The sequence below is a fragment of the Castor canadensis genome, chromosome 15 (genome assembly GCF_047511655.1).
Source record: "Castor canadensis chromosome 15, mCasCan1.hap1v2, whole genome shotgun sequence".
NCBI classification, from domain to species: domain Eukaryota; kingdom Metazoa; phylum Chordata; class Mammalia; order Rodentia; family Castoridae; genus Castor; species Castor canadensis.
In genome coordinates this window covers 12584053-12602513 of record NC_133400.1, presented here as the reverse complement: position 1 = coordinate 12602513, position 18461 = coordinate 12584053, and the positions used below count along the sequence as shown (strand labels likewise).

At 43.4% G+C, this 18461-nt stretch overlaps 1 protein-coding gene across 2 annotated transcripts in view; it reads right to left on the bottom strand.

Annotated features, from left to right (window-relative positions):
• Positions 1-397: 397 nt before the first annotated feature.
• The window catches only part of Glg1 (golgi glycoprotein 1), a 110618-nt gene continuing 92554 nt past the window's right edge, over positions 398-18461 (bottom strand). The window contains exons 18-27 of one of the 2 annotated variants that reach the window (XM_074055661.1): positions 17618-17710; positions 15136-15273; positions 13498-13621; positions 12429-12571; positions 12153-12254; positions 10928-11035; positions 7009-7129; positions 6303-6409; positions 5274-5437; positions 398-4319 (exon numbers count right to left, since the gene is read on the bottom strand). In XM_074055661.1, the coding sequence (XP_073911762.1) occupies positions 4244-4319; positions 5274-5437; positions 6303-6409; positions 7009-7129; positions 10928-11035; positions 12153-12254; positions 12429-12571; positions 13498-13621; positions 15136-15273; positions 17618-17710 (1176 nt within the window). In that variant the 3' untranslated portion in view covers positions 398-4243. Of the gene's footprint in view, positions 4320-4874; positions 5438-6302; positions 6410-7008; positions 7130-10927; positions 11036-12152; positions 12255-12428; positions 12572-13497; positions 13622-15135; positions 15274-17617; positions 17711-18461 lie in introns of those variants that run through there. The other variant, XM_074055660.1, reaches the window with a different exon arrangement.

Genomic DNA, 18461 nt, shown 5'->3' with positions numbered 1-18461 from the left:
GGTGAGAAGACCAAGAAGGGGACTCAGGTGGGCACTGGCAAGGGCTGAGATCAGGCACCTCTCACAGGGCCAGTCATTCATGTGCTGGATTCCAAGAGGTTCTAGGTCCGTGCCCTTCCCAGTGTGGCGCCTTAAACATGTTGGTGGAAGAGTAGTTCTGGAAGCATCACTCTGGGAGTTGGAAAACCCCAGATGAGACTTCCAGCTTTGCCACTGGCACACAGAAAATAGGATGGAAGTTCCCTTGTCTCCAACAGTCCTGTAGTCCCCTTTTGCTGGACCTGGTTAGCCAGGAACTGAAGATCTTATCACCAAGTTCACAGTCAGCACTTACAGCTCCTTAAATGTCCACAAGTAGAACAGGCGGTTGGAGATTCCTCCCAGTTACTACAGAAGATTTAACAAATACAAACCTGCAAACTCTTTATTAAATTCTCCCATTTCATCTGTACAGAAAAAAATGCACATTATGTTCAGAATCTCAGTAACATTTCAAAATTACACAGCATGAACATGTAAAAACAAGGAACTGCCGGGCTTTTATACATAAGAAAAGAAACCCATTTACAAGAGGCTTGTTAATTGTACTTTTCTGTCAAAAAACAAAACAAAACAAAAACTCAATTAAAAAAAAAAAAAGAGGCCTAAGATCTCACACAGCACATGCCGTGCAGTCTGTCTTCTGGCTGGGACCAACCTGGGGTACTGTACTGGGGAGCAGGAGCTCAGGTAGTCTCCTGCTGCCAAGTGTACTGCAGCAGGACCCAGGGGACCGATTCCAACCACCCTGCTTCCTGAAAGAAGGGCTCTGGGGTCCAGATAGCACTTCTGGATTGGGGGAAGGCAAAACATGACACAGAGGTATGGTCTAGGTTTCCTTGCTGGGCAGGCTACCTAGTCCTGGTGCCCACCAGTGTGTGTGTGTGTAGATGTGAGGCAAGAAGGCCCTGTCAGCATCCTGTCACCACCTGACTGCACAGTGACAAACAGCCCTTGGGTCCTCACAGCAGTCTCAACTGAATGGCTTTGGGGAGCATGTCACCCTGAGGTTCTGTCTGGGCTTGCTATGACTTGCCTGTTGTGTGAGGACTGGGTAGTAAGGGGAATTTGGCTTCACCTCTATTGCCCCAACACATGACCCTGGTGGAGGGATCAAGGGGGAGTGTGGTTAGATAGATGTCAAACTGGAGGCAATGGAGGGAAGGAAAGGCCAGTACATTAGATCCAGCCTCGCATCCTTTAAAGCCAAATGACAGAAAGGAGTTAGGAAAGATGCACCCCAATGGCCCAAGAACTCATGATGCAGTTTATAAAACCATTCTGGTGTGCCCAAAGGGTGACAATCAGAGAGCATTCTGAAATAAAGTAAACACACCAAATGCACATAATTCAAAAAGCTACCTCCTTCCTTTGGATGTATGGCCATAATTTAGGGTACAAGCTGGGCTGGCTGACTTCTGAGGGCCCCAGGCCAGTTTTCTTCTGAGACAGTAAGACCTGTTACACATGGAAGAAGCTTGTTTTTGTGATGAGACAGGGGAAGGAATGGAAGAGAAGGAAGGACTTTGTCAGAGAGAGTAGAGAACAGCGAGGCCCAGAAAATGCCCCCATGACTCATTACAGAGGGGTTCTGTAGGGCAGCCTGGAAGTGGGGAGGATGGAGAGAGTTCCAGAAATCACACTGATGCATAAGAGTGAACCTTTTTTTAGTAAGGTCAACGGACACTAACCACCTAATTCTCTTCCTAATTTGTCTGATAAAATATAAATGTAGATGTCTTTGTCATTGGAGTTTTTCTATCAGGTGACCTCAGGAAACAGGAAGTCATGAAATCGGATAGTAACTTTTGCCACATCTTCTAGGACAGTGGTCTCTTCCCTACACTCTCCCCAGCTCTGAGCAGGCCCAGTAGTTTACTGTCCCCAGGAGAGTTAGGTCAGGAGGAGACAGCCAGGGTGGCTGCAACAGGCTTCTGACAACACTTGATACCAGGTAATCAGTAGACCTAGAATGCTCCTAGCTTCTGCAGACGCATTAGCTCAGACCAACCCACTGGATCCACAGGACTGGGGCTGGAAGTGGCAAAACATCTCCTGGTAATGCAAGGGATGAGGACTTTCCAGGGAGTGGACCCAAGCCTTTGGTATGGCTTTTCTGTCAGCATGTCTTGTCTGGTATCCCTGCCTTGGGATAGCAGCAGTGGCAGAGAAGTCCAGCAGCAATGGTGCCAAGGTAAAGACATGTTTTGCTCATGGAGCTTCTCTTCTGTGGGAGAAGTCCCATCAGAGGAAGTTAGTCTTGTTCTTGGCGTTCTGTCCAGATTTCTGCCCTCCTGTTTGAAGTGCCTCTGGCCTAGGTACCTGGCATCAGGAGCCTATGGAAGGTGGTAGAGCACTGGGTGTAAAGAGTTCCTGAGACAGTGGGGTGAGCTGGCAAAGCCAGATGACAGTGAACTGACTATGACAGTTGTGAGCAAGTGCCCGGAGCCTTAGTCTTGGCCCAAACCTTATCCACTCTTAAATTCTTACATGGGGGTTAGGCATCAGTAGAATAGATAAAGGTCAGAGTTCATCATTGGCTCCTGCAGTAGGGTCAGTATTCTTCTTGACTAGTTCTTGAATGGCTGATTTATATCCACAATTGACCTATGAGGCCAGGGATGAGTGGTGCTGCAGACTCATGCCCTATGAGCTAGAGTGGATGTGATTGGGCTGCCTGTACAAATTGTGCCTGGACTTAGACTAGAAAAACTTGCTGAAGACCAGAACAGGGGCTCTCAAGAGCCAGTCATAGGAAACTCAAAGGAGGATGGCAAACAGTTCCTTATACCAAAACAATTCAATAGAAAGTTACCCTTTCTGTTCTGACCATTTGTTTTTTTTTGTTTTTCTTTTTTTGGTGGAACTGGGGTTTGAACTCAGGGGTTTGCACTTGCAAAGCAGGTGTTCTACCCCTTGAACCATACCTCCAAGTCCATTTTGCTCTGGTTATTTTGGAGATTGGGTCTTGCGAACTATTTGCTCAGCCTGGCCTCAAACTGTGATCCTCTCAATCTCAGTTTCCCAAGTAGCTAGGATTGCAGGTGTAAGCCACTGGTGCTGGGCTTATTCTGACCATTTCTAAGATGACAAATATTTCAAGAACCAAGCTCATCAAACCTCCCAATCTGCTGCAGACAACCAATGAGATTTTCTATAGTTTAGAAAGAACAAAAATATTGTGATGCATGTATGTTTTAAATACATTGAGAGGGAGGCTGCAGAGGTGGAGAATGACAGTCCCCACCCTGGACTAAAGGTGATCCTATCCTGCAAACAACAGTGAGGTGCCAGGGGGCCTGCATTCTATCATGTTCCCAATTCTGGATATAAAGTCTTAGTGAGCCTCATAAGAATCCCTGGAGAGGGAGGGACTCCCTTGACCAGCTCAGGTCAGTCAACAGCATGGGGGTGCTGCTGGCACTGCAGGTGTTTTAAGTCTAATGAGAATGAAGAATCAGGAAGACCAGAAGAGCCGGAATGAGGGGACCAGGCAGGTTAGCAGCTAGGCTTATTTCACCCTAGACAGGGGACATATAGCTGGTTTCTGGAGCCTATTGCTATAAGGAAATGCAGCAAAAAAGAAGAAAACCACGGAATTCAAATGTACGTCAGTCAGGTTAAACAAAGAGTAATTGGGATGGATCCACAACTGACACAGCTTGCGCAGCACACGTTGCTCAGGTGCAGCAGCACTCCTGGACAGTACAAGTAGGAGGCAGGAGGAGGAAGGCCACCTCAAGGGGGCCTCAGTCTATGCGGACAGTTTTAGGCACGTGATTCATAATACTTTGTGGACATCTAACAGGTTAATAAAATATATATTATATAAATATATTTCCTACTGTACATGCTGCCCTTCTGTACAGCCACGGTGATGCCATGCCCTGAACTCAACCAAAGGTGAGGCAGGTTAAGCTGCAATGCCTGGGCCCCTCCATCTTATGCCCCAACCCTGACATCTCCATGCTGAATGAATGAGGAAAGATGGCTGGCAATATTGCTCCTGTAATGCTCAGATTCTGGAAAGGTTGACCAATCACCCAAATACGTTGAGCCTAGTACTAGAGTGGGTACATGCAGAAAATGGACAGAAATAAAAGGGAGAAAATTCTCCATCTTTTAATGCAATCACTTTCCACAACCCTCCACACAGAGGCACAAAGGAGTGTGTCTGGAAAGTCTACCTGGAGTGTGCAGAAGGTCAGGCTGCACTGTCAGTCACACCCTGAGACCACACTAAATGTTTATCAGCCATTGTCTCTGGCCTGAATTGTAGCCTGAAAAATAAAGTGACCCCCACACCCCCTTCCTGCCCTACCCCCACACCAGTCTTATAGGACCCTCTTAGTCTGTCTTCCAGTGAAGCAGAGAACTTCTGGAGTGAGGGCATCCTCAGCGGGGCCAACAGAAATATGACAGTCCTCTGCCATCCTGGAGGAGGAAGGTGATGGGAATCCAGCCTCTGAGTGCAGATAAGTGGACTATCCTGCTTCACAGACTTCCAACCTCTCCCCGAATGACTTGTCCTTGGCCTTTCTGTACTGCAGTTAAATCATAATACCCATAAGCCATGGGACTGTGACCAGCAGTGGCTCATTTAGGGTGGGAGCAGTAAGGGATTGCTGCTTCAGCAGAAGCAGACAACCCAAAGCAGGCTGGTTAGTGTTTCCCACTATTTGGTGAAGTCCCTGCCCTGATCTGGTCCAGAGGTGCTTCTGGGAGATAAGCCAGACTTCAGTAATCACATACTGCTTGTGTGTGTGCGCCCTCCAAGTCCTGCCTTCATCTGACACAATTACATGGAAGAAATAACCCATTGTCCAAGTCAAGCCTAGAGATGTGTTATATATACATTTTTTTTCTTTCTTTAAAAATTTCTTTTTTTGTTTTTTTTTTTTTTTTTTGAAAAAGCATTTGAGTTGCAGGTCAGGAGAGTTGTTTCTGGAAGTACTGGTAGTTCTGTTGTCTACAGGCAGGTAAACCCAAAGTTGCCAACAAAGGCTACCACCAAAGCGGCCAGCTGCTGATGCTGCACAGACGGCTAGGAGGAAGAGGACACCATGGGCGAGACCAAGTCTGGACGGGACAATGCAGTGGGCACCTGCTGCTGCTCTACTGTAGATGTTGGTGCCACCTCTTAGAAGGGTGAGGTGAGAGGGTACACTATACAGGAAGGCTGTACAAACTGGGCACTGGGCAGGTAGGTCCTTTGGTGATCAAGGTGGCTCTACCTGTCCTTGAGCTCTCGTGTAACACGCTTGGTGATGCGTCCACACATCAGGCCAATCAGGAACAATATGCAGATGCTTCCACTGATCACAGAGAGGATGTAGTTCTTAGATGGGGATGTCATCACTTGCATTGCAAGATCAGAGAAGCCATCTGCTGGAGCCACCTGGAAGGAGACAGCAATGTGACCCTCTGGGGAGAGCTGGGCAACTGGCAGTTCTAGGTCTAACTTGTTCCCTCAATTCCTAGTTTATGTCTTTTCTTTCAGGGAAGGAGACAAGAAAACCAACATGAAGCTAATTCTTTTCCTGATCATAAAACTGCATGTCTACTGCACAAAATTAGACAGAGAAAGAGCTAGAGGAGTGGCTCAAGTAGTAGAGCACCTGCCTAGAAAGTGTGAAGCCCTGAGTTTAAACCCCAGTACTGCCAAAAAAAAAAAAAAAAAAAAAAAAAAAGACACAGAAAAACATAAAGGGCTGTGGTCACCCCCTAATTCTTTCATGGGTAACGACCATTGTTAACAAACTCATGGCTCCTTGCACTGTGGACATGACCATGTTGGTTTGAGAAAAGGTTCCTCATCTCTTCCCTAGTTTACCATTCACAACAGCCCAATGGGGAGACCGAATTATTTCCACACTACAAATGAAGATATGGTGGCCTGGGTTGGGGTGGTTATATAACTTGCACAAGTTTTTCATCAGGTTGGTTGCTTTTTTTGTGTGTGTGGGTGGGGGAACTGGGGTTTGAACTCAGGGCCTCACATTCAGTAGGCAGGCACTCTATGACTTGAGTCACTCTGACAGCCCTTCTTTGTGTTGAGTATTTTTGAGATAGGGTCTGGAGAAGTAGTTGCCTGGGCAGGCTTCAAACTGCAATCCTTCTGATTTCTACCTCCCAAGTAGCTATGATGTAATCACAGGTGTGAGTCACCTAGATTTCCAGTAAGAATAAGACCAGTCATGTCTCTGACAGAGTCTGGAAACGAACAGAAAAGATGGCCATGTCCGAGCCTCTCTTGGTCTTACCTTTGCGGCATAACTCCACATCTCAATCCGGTCATTGAGGCGCTTTTTGCACTCGGGTTGTAACCTCACCCGCTTATCCTCTAGGGCCTCCATTAGGCAGGACATTTCTGTGGGAGCAAGTGGGAAGAAACATCTACAACTATACAGAACAGACTTTACATTTCTGTAAAGCTGGGGAGAAGGATAGCCAACCCAGGGGACTCAGATCTTTTGGCTTAACAAATCAAATCTATTCTAGAAAAAACTGACCCAATATCTAACATAGTGAGGGTGGAATACAGCTTCCAGAGTTGGCTGTTCAGAGACCCTCTTACCACGTCTCTTATTTTTATTTGGCATGCCTGGTTCAGAAACGTTTACACCCACCTGGGTTCCATCCTCACAGAGAACCTGCCTATTTTGCCCACTGTGGTCCCTGGGAAAGCTTAGTCTGGCCAAGGGAGAAGAGAACCATGAAGGTAACCATTGCTTTCCTGATAAATAACTCACTTCCCCCTTTTCACCAAATTTTTAGTTCTAGTCATCGTTAAGTCAGTTTAAACCTGTAAGACTACTTCTAAATTCATTATGCCATAAAGGCCTAGTTTCTGCATCAACCAGGTCCCAAGGGGATGGTTGCCTATGGCTGGCCTGCAGCCACAGAACAGAGTAGCTGCAAGGGCTAAGAGAGTTCAGAGAGGGCCAGATGAATAAACAAGAGACTTACGACGTCCACGGCCAGGGGTGATGGCTGCACAGTGGTGTTTAATGTCCAGGGCACATGCTGTGTGAAGAACTGGGTCCACAAAGATGTCTGCTTTGCTCTCCTTCAGCATGTTCAGCACTTCCTGGAAAAGGAAGGATCATTTTAGAGAGAGCTTTCACAGAGGAAATGCATCAGGTTTGCAAATCCTTTACATGCAAATGAGCAGGTCAATGAGGGAAGGCTGAGAGTTAACTACAGATACTCTGGGATAGGGTCATGATATACAGAAATGAAGATTTTGGCATCTAATTTAATTCACCCACTCACTTCCTCTAAGGGATCCAGTATGGGCTACAGAAAGCTAAGGAGAGTGTGTAATATTCACAAGTGGGTTTGTGGCACTGCAGTATGCCATGTTATTATAAAGTTCCTAACTATTAGTACTGTGTGCTTTTTTTTTTTTGGGTAGTATAGGGGTTTGAACTCAGAACTTCATACTTGCTAGGCACGCGCTTTACTGCTTCAACCATGCCTCCAGTCCTTTCTGTTTGGTTTTCTGGAGTCAGGGTCTTGATTTTTGCCCTGGTCTGCTGGACTGTGACCCTTTTTTAGGCTTCCCACTTGCTGGGATGACAGGCATGTGCCACGATGCCCAGCTTTCTTCCATTGAGGGGGTCTTGCATACTCTTTTGCCTGGGCTGGCCTCAGATTGGGATCCTCCCAATCTCAGCTTCTCAAGTAGCTAGTGTTACAGGTTTGAACCACCAGTGCCTACCTTGTTAGTATTTTTTTTTGCTGCAATGAAGCTATTTTGTTACTTTAGGAAATCTGAAAAAAATGTGATATTTGAAAATCAGAGTGATAGACTGTATTAAAATTCCCCAAAAGCTGGGTGCCAGTGGTAGAGCACCTGCCTAGTATGCATGAAGCCCTGAATTCAAACCCTAATACTGCCAAAAAAAAAAAAGACACAAAATGACCAAAGCAAAATGAACTGAAGGTGTGGCTCAAGTGATAAGAGTGCCTGCTTTATAAGTGTGACAATCTGAGTTCAGACCCCAGTCTCATCAAAAAACCAACCAATCAAATAAGGATATATTTTCTTCATGAAATGTTTCACTTTACCTCTGCCACCCCCAAAAAGAGAAAAAGGACAGAACATAACTTCTACCACGAAAGTAATTATTTGAATTTAAAGATGCTCTGAGCAAAAAGATAAAAACATATTAGAACTGATGCTACATTTATTTATTACTAATTTTATTTTATTTATTTATTTTTTTGTGGTTCTGAGGTTTGAACTCAGGGCCTACACCTTAAGCCACTCCACTAATCCTCTTTTTTGTGATGGTTTTTTCGAGATACAGTCTCGGGAACTATTTGCCCCGGTGGCTTCAAATTTCGAACCCCCTGATCTCTGCCTCCTGAGTAGCTAGGATTATAGGTGTGAGCCACCAGCGCCTGGCTAGATGCTGTATTTACATATGATGAAAATTATAGGGGGCAAAGACAAGTCAGAAAAGTGTATGTATGTATGTGTGTGTTTATCTATCTATCTATCTATCAATCACAAATGCATAGTGCTGGATATTAAACCCACAGCTCTGCTTGCACTAGACAAGTACTCTACCACTGTGCTGTATCTGCCACTGAGCTAAAACCCCAAACCCAGCAATGCATTTTTAAAGTAACATTTTTATTAGTTTTATATTGGTTTTCTACAGGGAATTCATTGTGATATTTGCTTATAATGTTTCTTCATTATATTCACTCTCTCCTTTTTACGCCCCCTCCCCGCCCTCCAGGAGCACTTCTTAATAAAAATTAGTTTGCTCTCAACAGAAGTAGTTCTGTAAGACAGCAACAACAAAAATAAATACAAAAATTTCCCCCAAAGACTGAACATTGTTAAAAAACCCTCCCCAAAGTTATATGGGATCATGGGATGACAAAGCAGGCAAAGGAAAACATGTGGATGAGAAAATGTGCAAATGACATTCTCCATAACTCAACAATGACATCAAAGAAACCCTCTTTTAAACAAGATTTAATTTTTTTTTTTTTGGTAGTACCAGGGTTTGAACTCATGGCTTCCTACTCGCTAAGCAAGCACTCTGCCACTGGAGCCATGCCTGAGCCCTTTTTGGTTTAGGTTATTATTTTTTAGATAGGGTCTCACATTTATTGTGCCTGGGGCTGGCCTGGACTGTGATCCTTAAGATCTCTACCAGGCCCTGTGTAGGTGGGGTTATAGGAATGAGCCACCATACCTGGCCTAAGATTAAGATTTAAAAAAAAAAAGTCAGGCTCAAGAGGTAAAGCACCTGCCTATGAAGCATGAGGGCCTGAATTCAAACCTCAATACAGCAAAAAAAAAAAAAAAAAAAGTCAAATTTTCATTTCAATATTGCAAGATAATGTATGCTTAGCAAATTTTGATAATTTGTTTTTATTTGGTGTTTCTGAAATGAACTAAAATTTTAGTTTCTTACATTTTCATGAATGTACAACACTTACTGACATGGTGGTACTGCCATTTTGTTGATAATGCACTCACAGTACCCTCGGTCTAGCTGTCGAGTGACATATTCACACATAATTAGTCTAAGTGAAAGAACAGTCAAGTCACAGGAAAGTTATAGGCTAATGGCCCAGGACCAGATTACAGTTTGGTAAGAGAGAATAGATTTTTTATTATTTATTAAGGAGTGGATTAAAAGGAAGAAGAAAGCCAGGTACCAGTGGCTCACTCCTATAAATCAGCTACTTGAGAGGCTGAGATCAGGAGGATCATGGTTCAAGAGTAGCCCACGCAAATAGTTTGCAAGACCCCATCTTTCCAAAATAACCAGAACAAAATGGACTGGAAGTGTGGTCCAAGTGCCTACTTTGCAAGTGTGAAGCACTGTGTTCAAATACCAGTCCCATAAATCAATACAAGGATCAAGCAATCAATACAAGGAAGAAGAGACAAAGAGGGACAAAGCTGGGGGAATATGGCTGTGGTTCTAGGTATTGGGGAGGTAATACAGGAGGGTCACTTTTGCTTAAGAGTTCAAGGCCAGCCCTGGGCAACACAGGAGGATCCCATTTTGGGTGTGGAGAAGATAAAAAAAGGGAGGCAAAGGAAAGAAAGAAAAGAAGGCTATAATGGTTACCTTTTCTTCTTTTATTTTTGTTTACAAATTGTGTGGGCAGGGGACATGGCTCAAATGGTAAAATGGCAGAGCGCCAGGCTAGCAAATGCAAGGTCCTAAGTTCAAACTCAGTCTCTCTCCCGCCCCCCCCCCCCCCCCCCCCCCGTACTGCCCCAACAAAATAAGCTTTGGGGGAGCGGGAAAGTTGGTGCATCCAAATCTGGACATGGAGGCCACTGGACCTTGTCCTGTCTGCACAGCTATGGTAACGTTTATCCTTGCCTCTGGAGCAAGGCTTCCTTAGTGCAGAGCAAGAAGTGGAACAGAAGTTCTGACCTAAAGGGCCCCCTGTGACAGACTGTGAGTTTCCACCTTTAGGGGCACCCTTTCTTGGCACTCCTCCAACTCTGGGAGCTCTACTCTCCCACTTTACACTTTTCTTTTTTTTTCTTTTTTTTTTTTTTTGCGGTACTGGGGCTTGAACACAAGGCCTAAACCTTGAGCCACTCAACCAGCCCCATTTGGTGAAGGGTTTTCTCGAGATAGGGTCTCGAGGAACTGTTTGCCTGGACTGGCTTTGAACTGCAATCCTCCCCATCTCTGCCTCCTGAGTAGCTAGGATTACAGGCATGAGCCACCAGCACCTGATCACTTTACACTTTTCTGTCTCAATAAACTCTCCCACTTTACACTTTGAGAAAAAAAAACAAGTTGTGCAACCTTCTTCAGTGATCACAGCCCACAGGCAAGAAAGCTGGGCAGAGGCTGCAGTTCACTCTGGCATGGGTACACTATAACATTACCTTTTTACACACTTCTGTTTTGATCTTGAGCAGGTTGACCTTGAGGCATTCCTCCACTTGACCTGTCTGTTCCTGGGCTGCTGCTTCTTCAGCACATAAACTGGCGATCTGGTCAGAAGGCACAAGAAAACAAGGCCACCCACTGAGGACAGAGAGAGCAAATGGGGCCAGATGTAGTGGTACATGCCTATAATCCCAACACTTGAGAGGCTGAGGCAGGAGGATTAAGACTTCAAGGTCAATCTGGGCTGCAGAGTGAGACAATCTTAACAAAAGAACAAACAACTTCCAGATGAGCATGGTGAGTCCAACCTGTTCTGGATAAGCAGTGTCTGTGCTGTTTCTGCACTGGCCCACTGCTGACAAGTGACAGGGAAGGGATAGCACTGGTGTCGCCAGAAACCTGTGCCTCCCACATGTTGATATGACCTTCCCACGTGAGTACCCAGGGCTCAGCTCAGAGCGTCCTAGTGGAGTGTGCACTCCTTCCTCCCTCCCATGCTGGAGGCCAGGCTCCCAGGCTCCAGTCTCCTTCACAACTGGCAGTGTTTAAAGCTAGTAAATACACCCATCTCTTCATTGTCAATCCTGAAACTGGAGTGAGACTGTCCCGGGACTTGTCACAAAGACTACTCCTGAATACCACCAGCGGTTTGATAGTAAGTAAAATCCAAAAGCAAATGCTTAACTTGTACAGAGTTCAGACTCACAATGTGAAAATGAACATGCATATAGATGAAAGAGCTCTGGCACAGCCTATACTAAAGATGACAAACTTCACTTTCTTTGGTCGGTTTTATGGGTAAGCTTTTGTAAGATGAGCGGGATCGTCACATGGCCTTTTGTAGTTAGGCAGTCAAACGATTTCAAAGGACAGGCAGTGCTTTAGAGCTATTATGAGAGCACTTTCATTTTTCTAGCAAGTCTTGGGATGCTGAGTTGACCATACAGAACAGGGAGAAGGAAAGAACAAATCACATGTGGAATCAATAAGCTTGTTCAACAGAGAAGTATGGAACCCACACTGTAGAGTGATAAACCGATGCTAAGTCCAGTTCAGCTTTACACAGAATCTGGAACTCAGACAATGGACATCCTAGAAGATGGGCCTGCAACTAAGATGTGTTCAGGGTTAAAGGGAGCTAAATTCCAGTGAAGAACTTTCCTCCTATCACACCTTCTCTGAGTAGCTTTGTCCATATCCAGCTTTGCACCTGCACCCTACCTCATCCGAGCAGTGCAGCTGCAGCTGCGGGTCGAGGCGGTAATCCAGAGCGGATTCCTGGATGATGATTCGGATCTGGTCTTCACAGTCTGAAGACAGGCGCTACATTCGACAAAGGGAGAACATATCATTTTTATTTGGCTCCTTAGCCCTGAGAAAGGCACAGAAAAGGGCTTGGGAAATAAGAGCAAGGTGGGGAGGGAATCCACAAAGAAAACTCCCAGGGACAGAGGTGGCTGTGTCAACACACCTTTGTGGAAAGCCTGGTAAGTTTACCTGGTCTGCATATCTCAGCTTGAGACACGAGATGACTTGGCCTTCTAGTTCTGAATCATCCTTGGCCTTGGTCAGGATACCATGACAAAATTTAGGAATGTCAGCTTTACAGGCTTTCCTTAGCACAGGGTTTAAGCGGTAATCTAGAACAGAAATAATTAATACATGATAAAATATTCCACCTGGAAACTTTCACAAATTCTTAGGAATCCATCTTCCAAAAGAGGGCATATTACATTAATGGCTGTAAGTACAAACTCTACTTTGCTTATTAAGATAAAAAGCCACTGAGCTTTCACTGCACTGTTTTGTTATTTTTTTTGGTGAGACAGAGTCTTGTGTAGTGCGAGCTGGACTTGAACTTGCAATTCTCTTGCCTTAGCCTCCCAAATGCTAAAATTATAGGCATGTACTGTTATGCCCTGCTCTCCACCGTTGTTAATCAGCAACATGTCTTGTTTAAAGAGCACTTCTGCAGGTCCCTAAGAATCCTTCCAGTCCAATATTAAAAAACCAAGTAGACATCAGCAAACTTGTTCATAACATTTTTGCAAACATGAAGAAAAAAATATTCAACACACTTTGCCCATAAAGCTACAAAGTCTAGCAACCCAGAGCTGAAGCTTCTCTGTTCTAAAAAGACTACCCATATATTCTGCTATAGTCATGAAATTGTATTAAATCTCTAGGTTTTTTTTCCCCCAAGGAACTCTATCCCTGATTCCTTTTGTATGTTTTCAAGACCAGTTGTCCAGATTTTTAGTCTCCTCTTTCCTTTGACCTTTTATACTATTTTTCCTAGATGCTCTTCAAAGGAAGAGGAAAGTACTGTTGCTTATATTGAGACTCTTTCCCTCCCTCTTTCTCTCAACAGTGCTAGAATTTGAACTCAGGGCCTGCTACTTGCTAGGCAAACACTCTACAACTTGAGCCATGCCTCCAGCCCCAGACTCCACTCTTAAAATCCACAGGCAGCAAAGCCCCTGTTGATTAACTGGATAATTCTATGACCATTCAGTTCCACTTAGGCTCTGCTCAGTGGACCAGCAGAACTGAGCCAAGATGGTACCTGTGTTCTGGGTGATCTGGCGCTTGGTAATCATCTGTTTGCACTTGGGATCCATCAATTCACTGTTTTTATTTTGCTTCAAGCATTGCAACATGGTTTTAGAATCTGCTTCTGGACAGAACCTCTGCAAAAAAAATGCAGTTTTATAAAAACAGCTATTCAAAACTGGCAAGAACACATCTGTGACTACTCTTACAGCTGTCAGAGAGCTCAAGAAAGCAGTAGCAAGAAGGCATTGCTTGGTGTAAGAGAACAGTTAAGCCTGAATATATGCCCAGCCCTCATTTCCCCTGCTTTACTTACTCTCTACTGTGTTTCTCACATTTCTCTCCATTACCCCTCTGGTTCCTATTTTGCATGGGACTGATTCCTACAGTTACAGCTATATTAAACTACATGCCATCTCATGAGTATGATTATTGTTCGAGTACGATGGTAGCATTACACCAGGTGGCCATTTTGCCCTTGAGCCATATCTACCCAACCCCAGGCATATGGACTGAAGAGCCATCTGGTTCATCTTTTTGTTTGTTTTGAGACAGGGTTTCACTATGTATCCCAGGCTGGCCCTGAACTCTTGATCTCTTGCCTCAGTCTAATCAAGTGCTGGGATTACAGGCATGTGCCACCAAATCTGGCTCCATCTGGTTCATCTTAACTGCAGCCAAACCAAACATTGTACACTTACATTGTCCTTTAAGTCAGAACCCAGTTTTGGATTGGTTGAAACCCCACCTCTCATTTGCTAATCTTCAGGTCTTTAAATATCACAGCATCTGATAAACTATGGTTGGGATACTTCAGTACCAATCCTCCCTTCACAGCCTCTGTTTCTAGTTCTCTAAATCATGTGTGATTATAATCTATGGGCTTTTTTTTTTTCCTGTGGTACTAGGGTTTCAATTCTAGGCTTCATGCTTGCTAGGCAGGTGCTTTATCACCTGAGCCACTCTGCCAGCCTTTTTTGTGTTGGATATTTTCGAGATAGGATCTTGCAAACTATTTGCCTGGATCTGGTTTTGAACCATGATCCTCCTGATTTGTGCATCTCAAGTAGCTAGGATTATAGACGTGAAGCACCGGTGCCCGGCTTCTATTGTCATCTTAATATGGGATTTCTGATTTCTTAATAAAATCTTAAGTCTCTCTCAAATCAGAATCTGGTTTTTATACTTCTTTATATGATCCAATTGTACACTTAAGACCTTGAACGTTCAAAATTCTCTTTGGAATTTACTTGATAAGGCGAAAAATAGCATTTTATTTTAAAGGAAAGCTGAAATAAGGAAATTATTTGTGTATGTGGACAGATCAAGAAACTTCTGAGAACATTCACTGGAAGAATAAATAAAGCAAAAACCCCACAGAACAAACGAATCTTTTGAGTGTAGGAGATAGTCTGACCAGGACATTGTTTCCTGGCTTTCTTTTCACCTTTAACCACCCACAAAACCAATGGTGTATTTACTGGACATCTATTTACTTGTGCCTTGGGTCAAAGTGAGGCCAATTACCTCACCTCCATGGTGGTGGTGATGCTGCTGGTCTAGGGACCTCACCTGGCCAATGTTTCACAGATCCCAGTGGAAAGAGGCTATGTTCTTTCTTATTTTCACTTAAGCTGCACGTGGCCCTTACCTTTATCATCTGCTTGCAGACTCTCATGAGCGTATAGTCTAGTTCTGGGTCCATCATTTCTGTCTCCTGCAGCTTAAATACTTTCTGGTGGCAACGGTTACTCAGCTGCTTCTTGTTTTCTTTCAGACATTCAATAATCTAGGACATAAGCATTATGGTCAAGGGCTGGGGGCATGGGTCAAGTGGTAGAGTGCCTAACTAGCAAGTACAAGGCCCTGAGATCAAACCTCAGTACTGCAAAAACAAACAACAATTATGGTCAAGTTGGGGGATGTAACAGGGATTCACAGTCCATGTATTTTGACTAAAGCATTTAGTTCTTAAAGCATGTCCCCGTTTTTTTTATCCAAGTACCTTTCATTTTTAATTTCCAAGCAACAGGAATCAGAACTTCCTTATTAGGAAGAATTATAGATTTACAAGCTTAGGGCCAATAGCAAATCAAATGGTATTAAAAATTTAGGCTGACTAGAAAGCTGCATTTGAGTCTAATGGGAAGGGAGCCCACTCAGGTTTTGATTTCTTTGGTCTTTGTAAGCCATTCCTTGTTAAGATTCATTTTGGAACATACACTAGGCTCTCTACCTTGGCCTTGGAGCAACAACCCTGACTGGATAGTAGGCAGAAGCCAGAAGGCTCAGTTCAACTCATCATGTATCAAATGAGAATAGACTGTTGGATGCTAGGTATAAATGAGACCCAATCCTTAGCCTTGATAATACAGTCTCACAGAGAAAATTTTGAATAACTGTCATAGAAAAAAATGAGTGGTAACATAAAAGTGCCATGGTTGGGGATGGGTTGCCTCAAGTGGTAGACTGCCTGCCTAGCAAGCATGAAGCCCTGAGTTCAAACCTCAGTACCACCAAAAAAAAAAAAAAAAAAAAAAAAAGTGGATTTTAAGAGAGTGAATTAAGTATATTCTGAAATCTTCCCTTCCTAACACCAAACCTTCAGCTACTATGAAAAATATAAAGAAGGAAAACAGATGGGAAGCTGTAGCAGCCAGGCTGCGGGATGATACCATGAGACCTCTATGAAATTCTCAAGGCATCATCAGGAACCACCAACTAGTTAGTAAAGAAACATGATAAAACAAGAGTTCAGAAATATATTGAATATTGGACTGGAGGTGTTGTTCAAGTGGTAGAGCGCCTGCTTTGCAAGCATGTAGGGTTCAAACCCCATGCCTACAAAAAACCAAAAATATATTGAATATCCTCAGAACAATATAGAAGGAAATGATAAATAAGAATAAACAACAGGTAGTTATGAAAAGAACCAACTAGAGATCTAAGAAATAAAAATTAAGTACCAACTGGTAGTCTCTTAAGAATGGATAGAAGTGAAAAATAAATTGTTAAACTGGGTAACAGAACTGAGCAAAAATTACCTCAAATGTAGTAGAAAGTAACAAAGTCTGGAAAGCATAAAAGAAACAGGTAAGAGACCTGGAGGACTCAGATGCTCCAGCTTCAATGCTCAAATGGGAGTTCAAGAAGGAAAAGTAAAGCAATATTTGAAAGAATAATGACAGAACTTCCCAACTGGGGGAAAAAAAAGCAAAAAACTGCAGTCACATCACACTGAAATGATAAATCATTAAACAGAAGAATAACACTTACCAGAAAAGGACTAACTACAAAGAAATGAAAATTCTTGATTCGGACTTTGCACTGGCAGTAGCAGACCCAAGATAATGAAGGAATTATCTCAGAGGCTAAAGCACCACAGCAATGCCCTTGGTAGCTGAGTAACCAGAGAACATTAAAAAAAAAAAAAAATCACTTGTTTGTATTTCATTCCTGGCGATTCTGGGTAGGGCCTTGTTTCTGTGTATTTAAAAAAAGCTCTCTAGCTGATTCTTATGTGATTTCTCGTTAAGAACTCCTGTGAGGCTTGAAGAGCCCAGACTTTGAAATAGTGTCTTGGTTTCACTTTTTTTTAAAAACTAAAGCTATGGATTAAAGAGAATAAAAAAAAAAAAAAAAAAGAATTTCTGCGAAGGGTACAACTAGGTAATAGGATAGGGATCGAGGGAGGAAGAATGGGGATAAGAGCGGAAGATGGAGGGGTGAATGGAGGATCAAGATACATAACATGTATATATGAATATGTCACAATGAAACCTATTATTTTGCACAATTAACAAAATTTAAAAAAGAAGGAAAAAAACCAAACCAACAAAAAAACCATGACCCTGCAACAGGAACCCAGTGAGGCCTGAGGAGGCAATCTGAGGGATCACTCTGAATTTATTAGGAAGACAAGATGGAAAAGGATGAGGTACCTGGAAAAAGGGAAGAAAATGAGCAGGAAACAAAAGAGTTTATGGTAGGAACTCTGGGAAAAGCAGTCTGGTGTAGCATAAAGGGATGATTAAGCTGAATGGGACGTGATGGTCCTGTCTCACCAGCAAAGAGTTATGACAATGTTACCTTCATGTGACTTCTGTAATTAAAAAATTAAAACAAAAAATTACCTGAGCATTTCCATATTGCACAGTAGAACAGTAGTTTTTGATGTCACTTTTGCAGGCTTCATACAGATCTGGTTCCAAACGGATGTCCTCTGTCTGGATGAGAGGGAAGAAGGACGAACCATGGAACAGTGAGCTGATTTTTTTTTTTTTTTGGTAGTACTGGGACTTGAACTCAGGGCCTTCATCTTGAGCCACTCCACCAGCCCTATTTTTGTGAAGGATTTTTTGAGATAGGGTCTCACAGAACTATTTGCCCAGGCTGGCTTTGAACCTCGATCCTCCTGATCTCTGTTTCCTGAGTAGCTAGGATTACAGGCATGAGCCACTGGTGCCCGGCAGTGAGCTGATTTTAGGATGAAGATGTCAAAGGTTCTACAAAGTTATTTACTGACTGGATCTTTTTCAGAGACCATGACTGCTACAAGTGGCAGCAGTGTGGCCATGCTACAGGGGAACTGGGATTTACTTTCAGTTCTGCCACCAAGTAGCCACACACCCTTGAACCTTCTTTCTAAAATAAAATGTTGTATTTACCCTGAAATGCCATGTTTAGTCTTTCAAAGGACTGATCTGAGAAGAAATATTATGTGAAAATGTAGGGTTCTACCTTTTTTATTTCTTTTTTACTAAAGAGCTAGGCTCAAAGAGAGGGAACCAAAAGTTAAAAGCTCAAAACAAATCTCTATTATAGTAGCATACTCAGGGCAGCCCCATTTAAACAGAATACCACTGAATCACTGCCAATGTGTGAGAATCTAGTAAGTAACTTCTGGGATATTATTAATGGTGTTTGGTCTCCATTATTAGTTTTTGCTTAGATTAAATTGATGCAAAACATATTTAA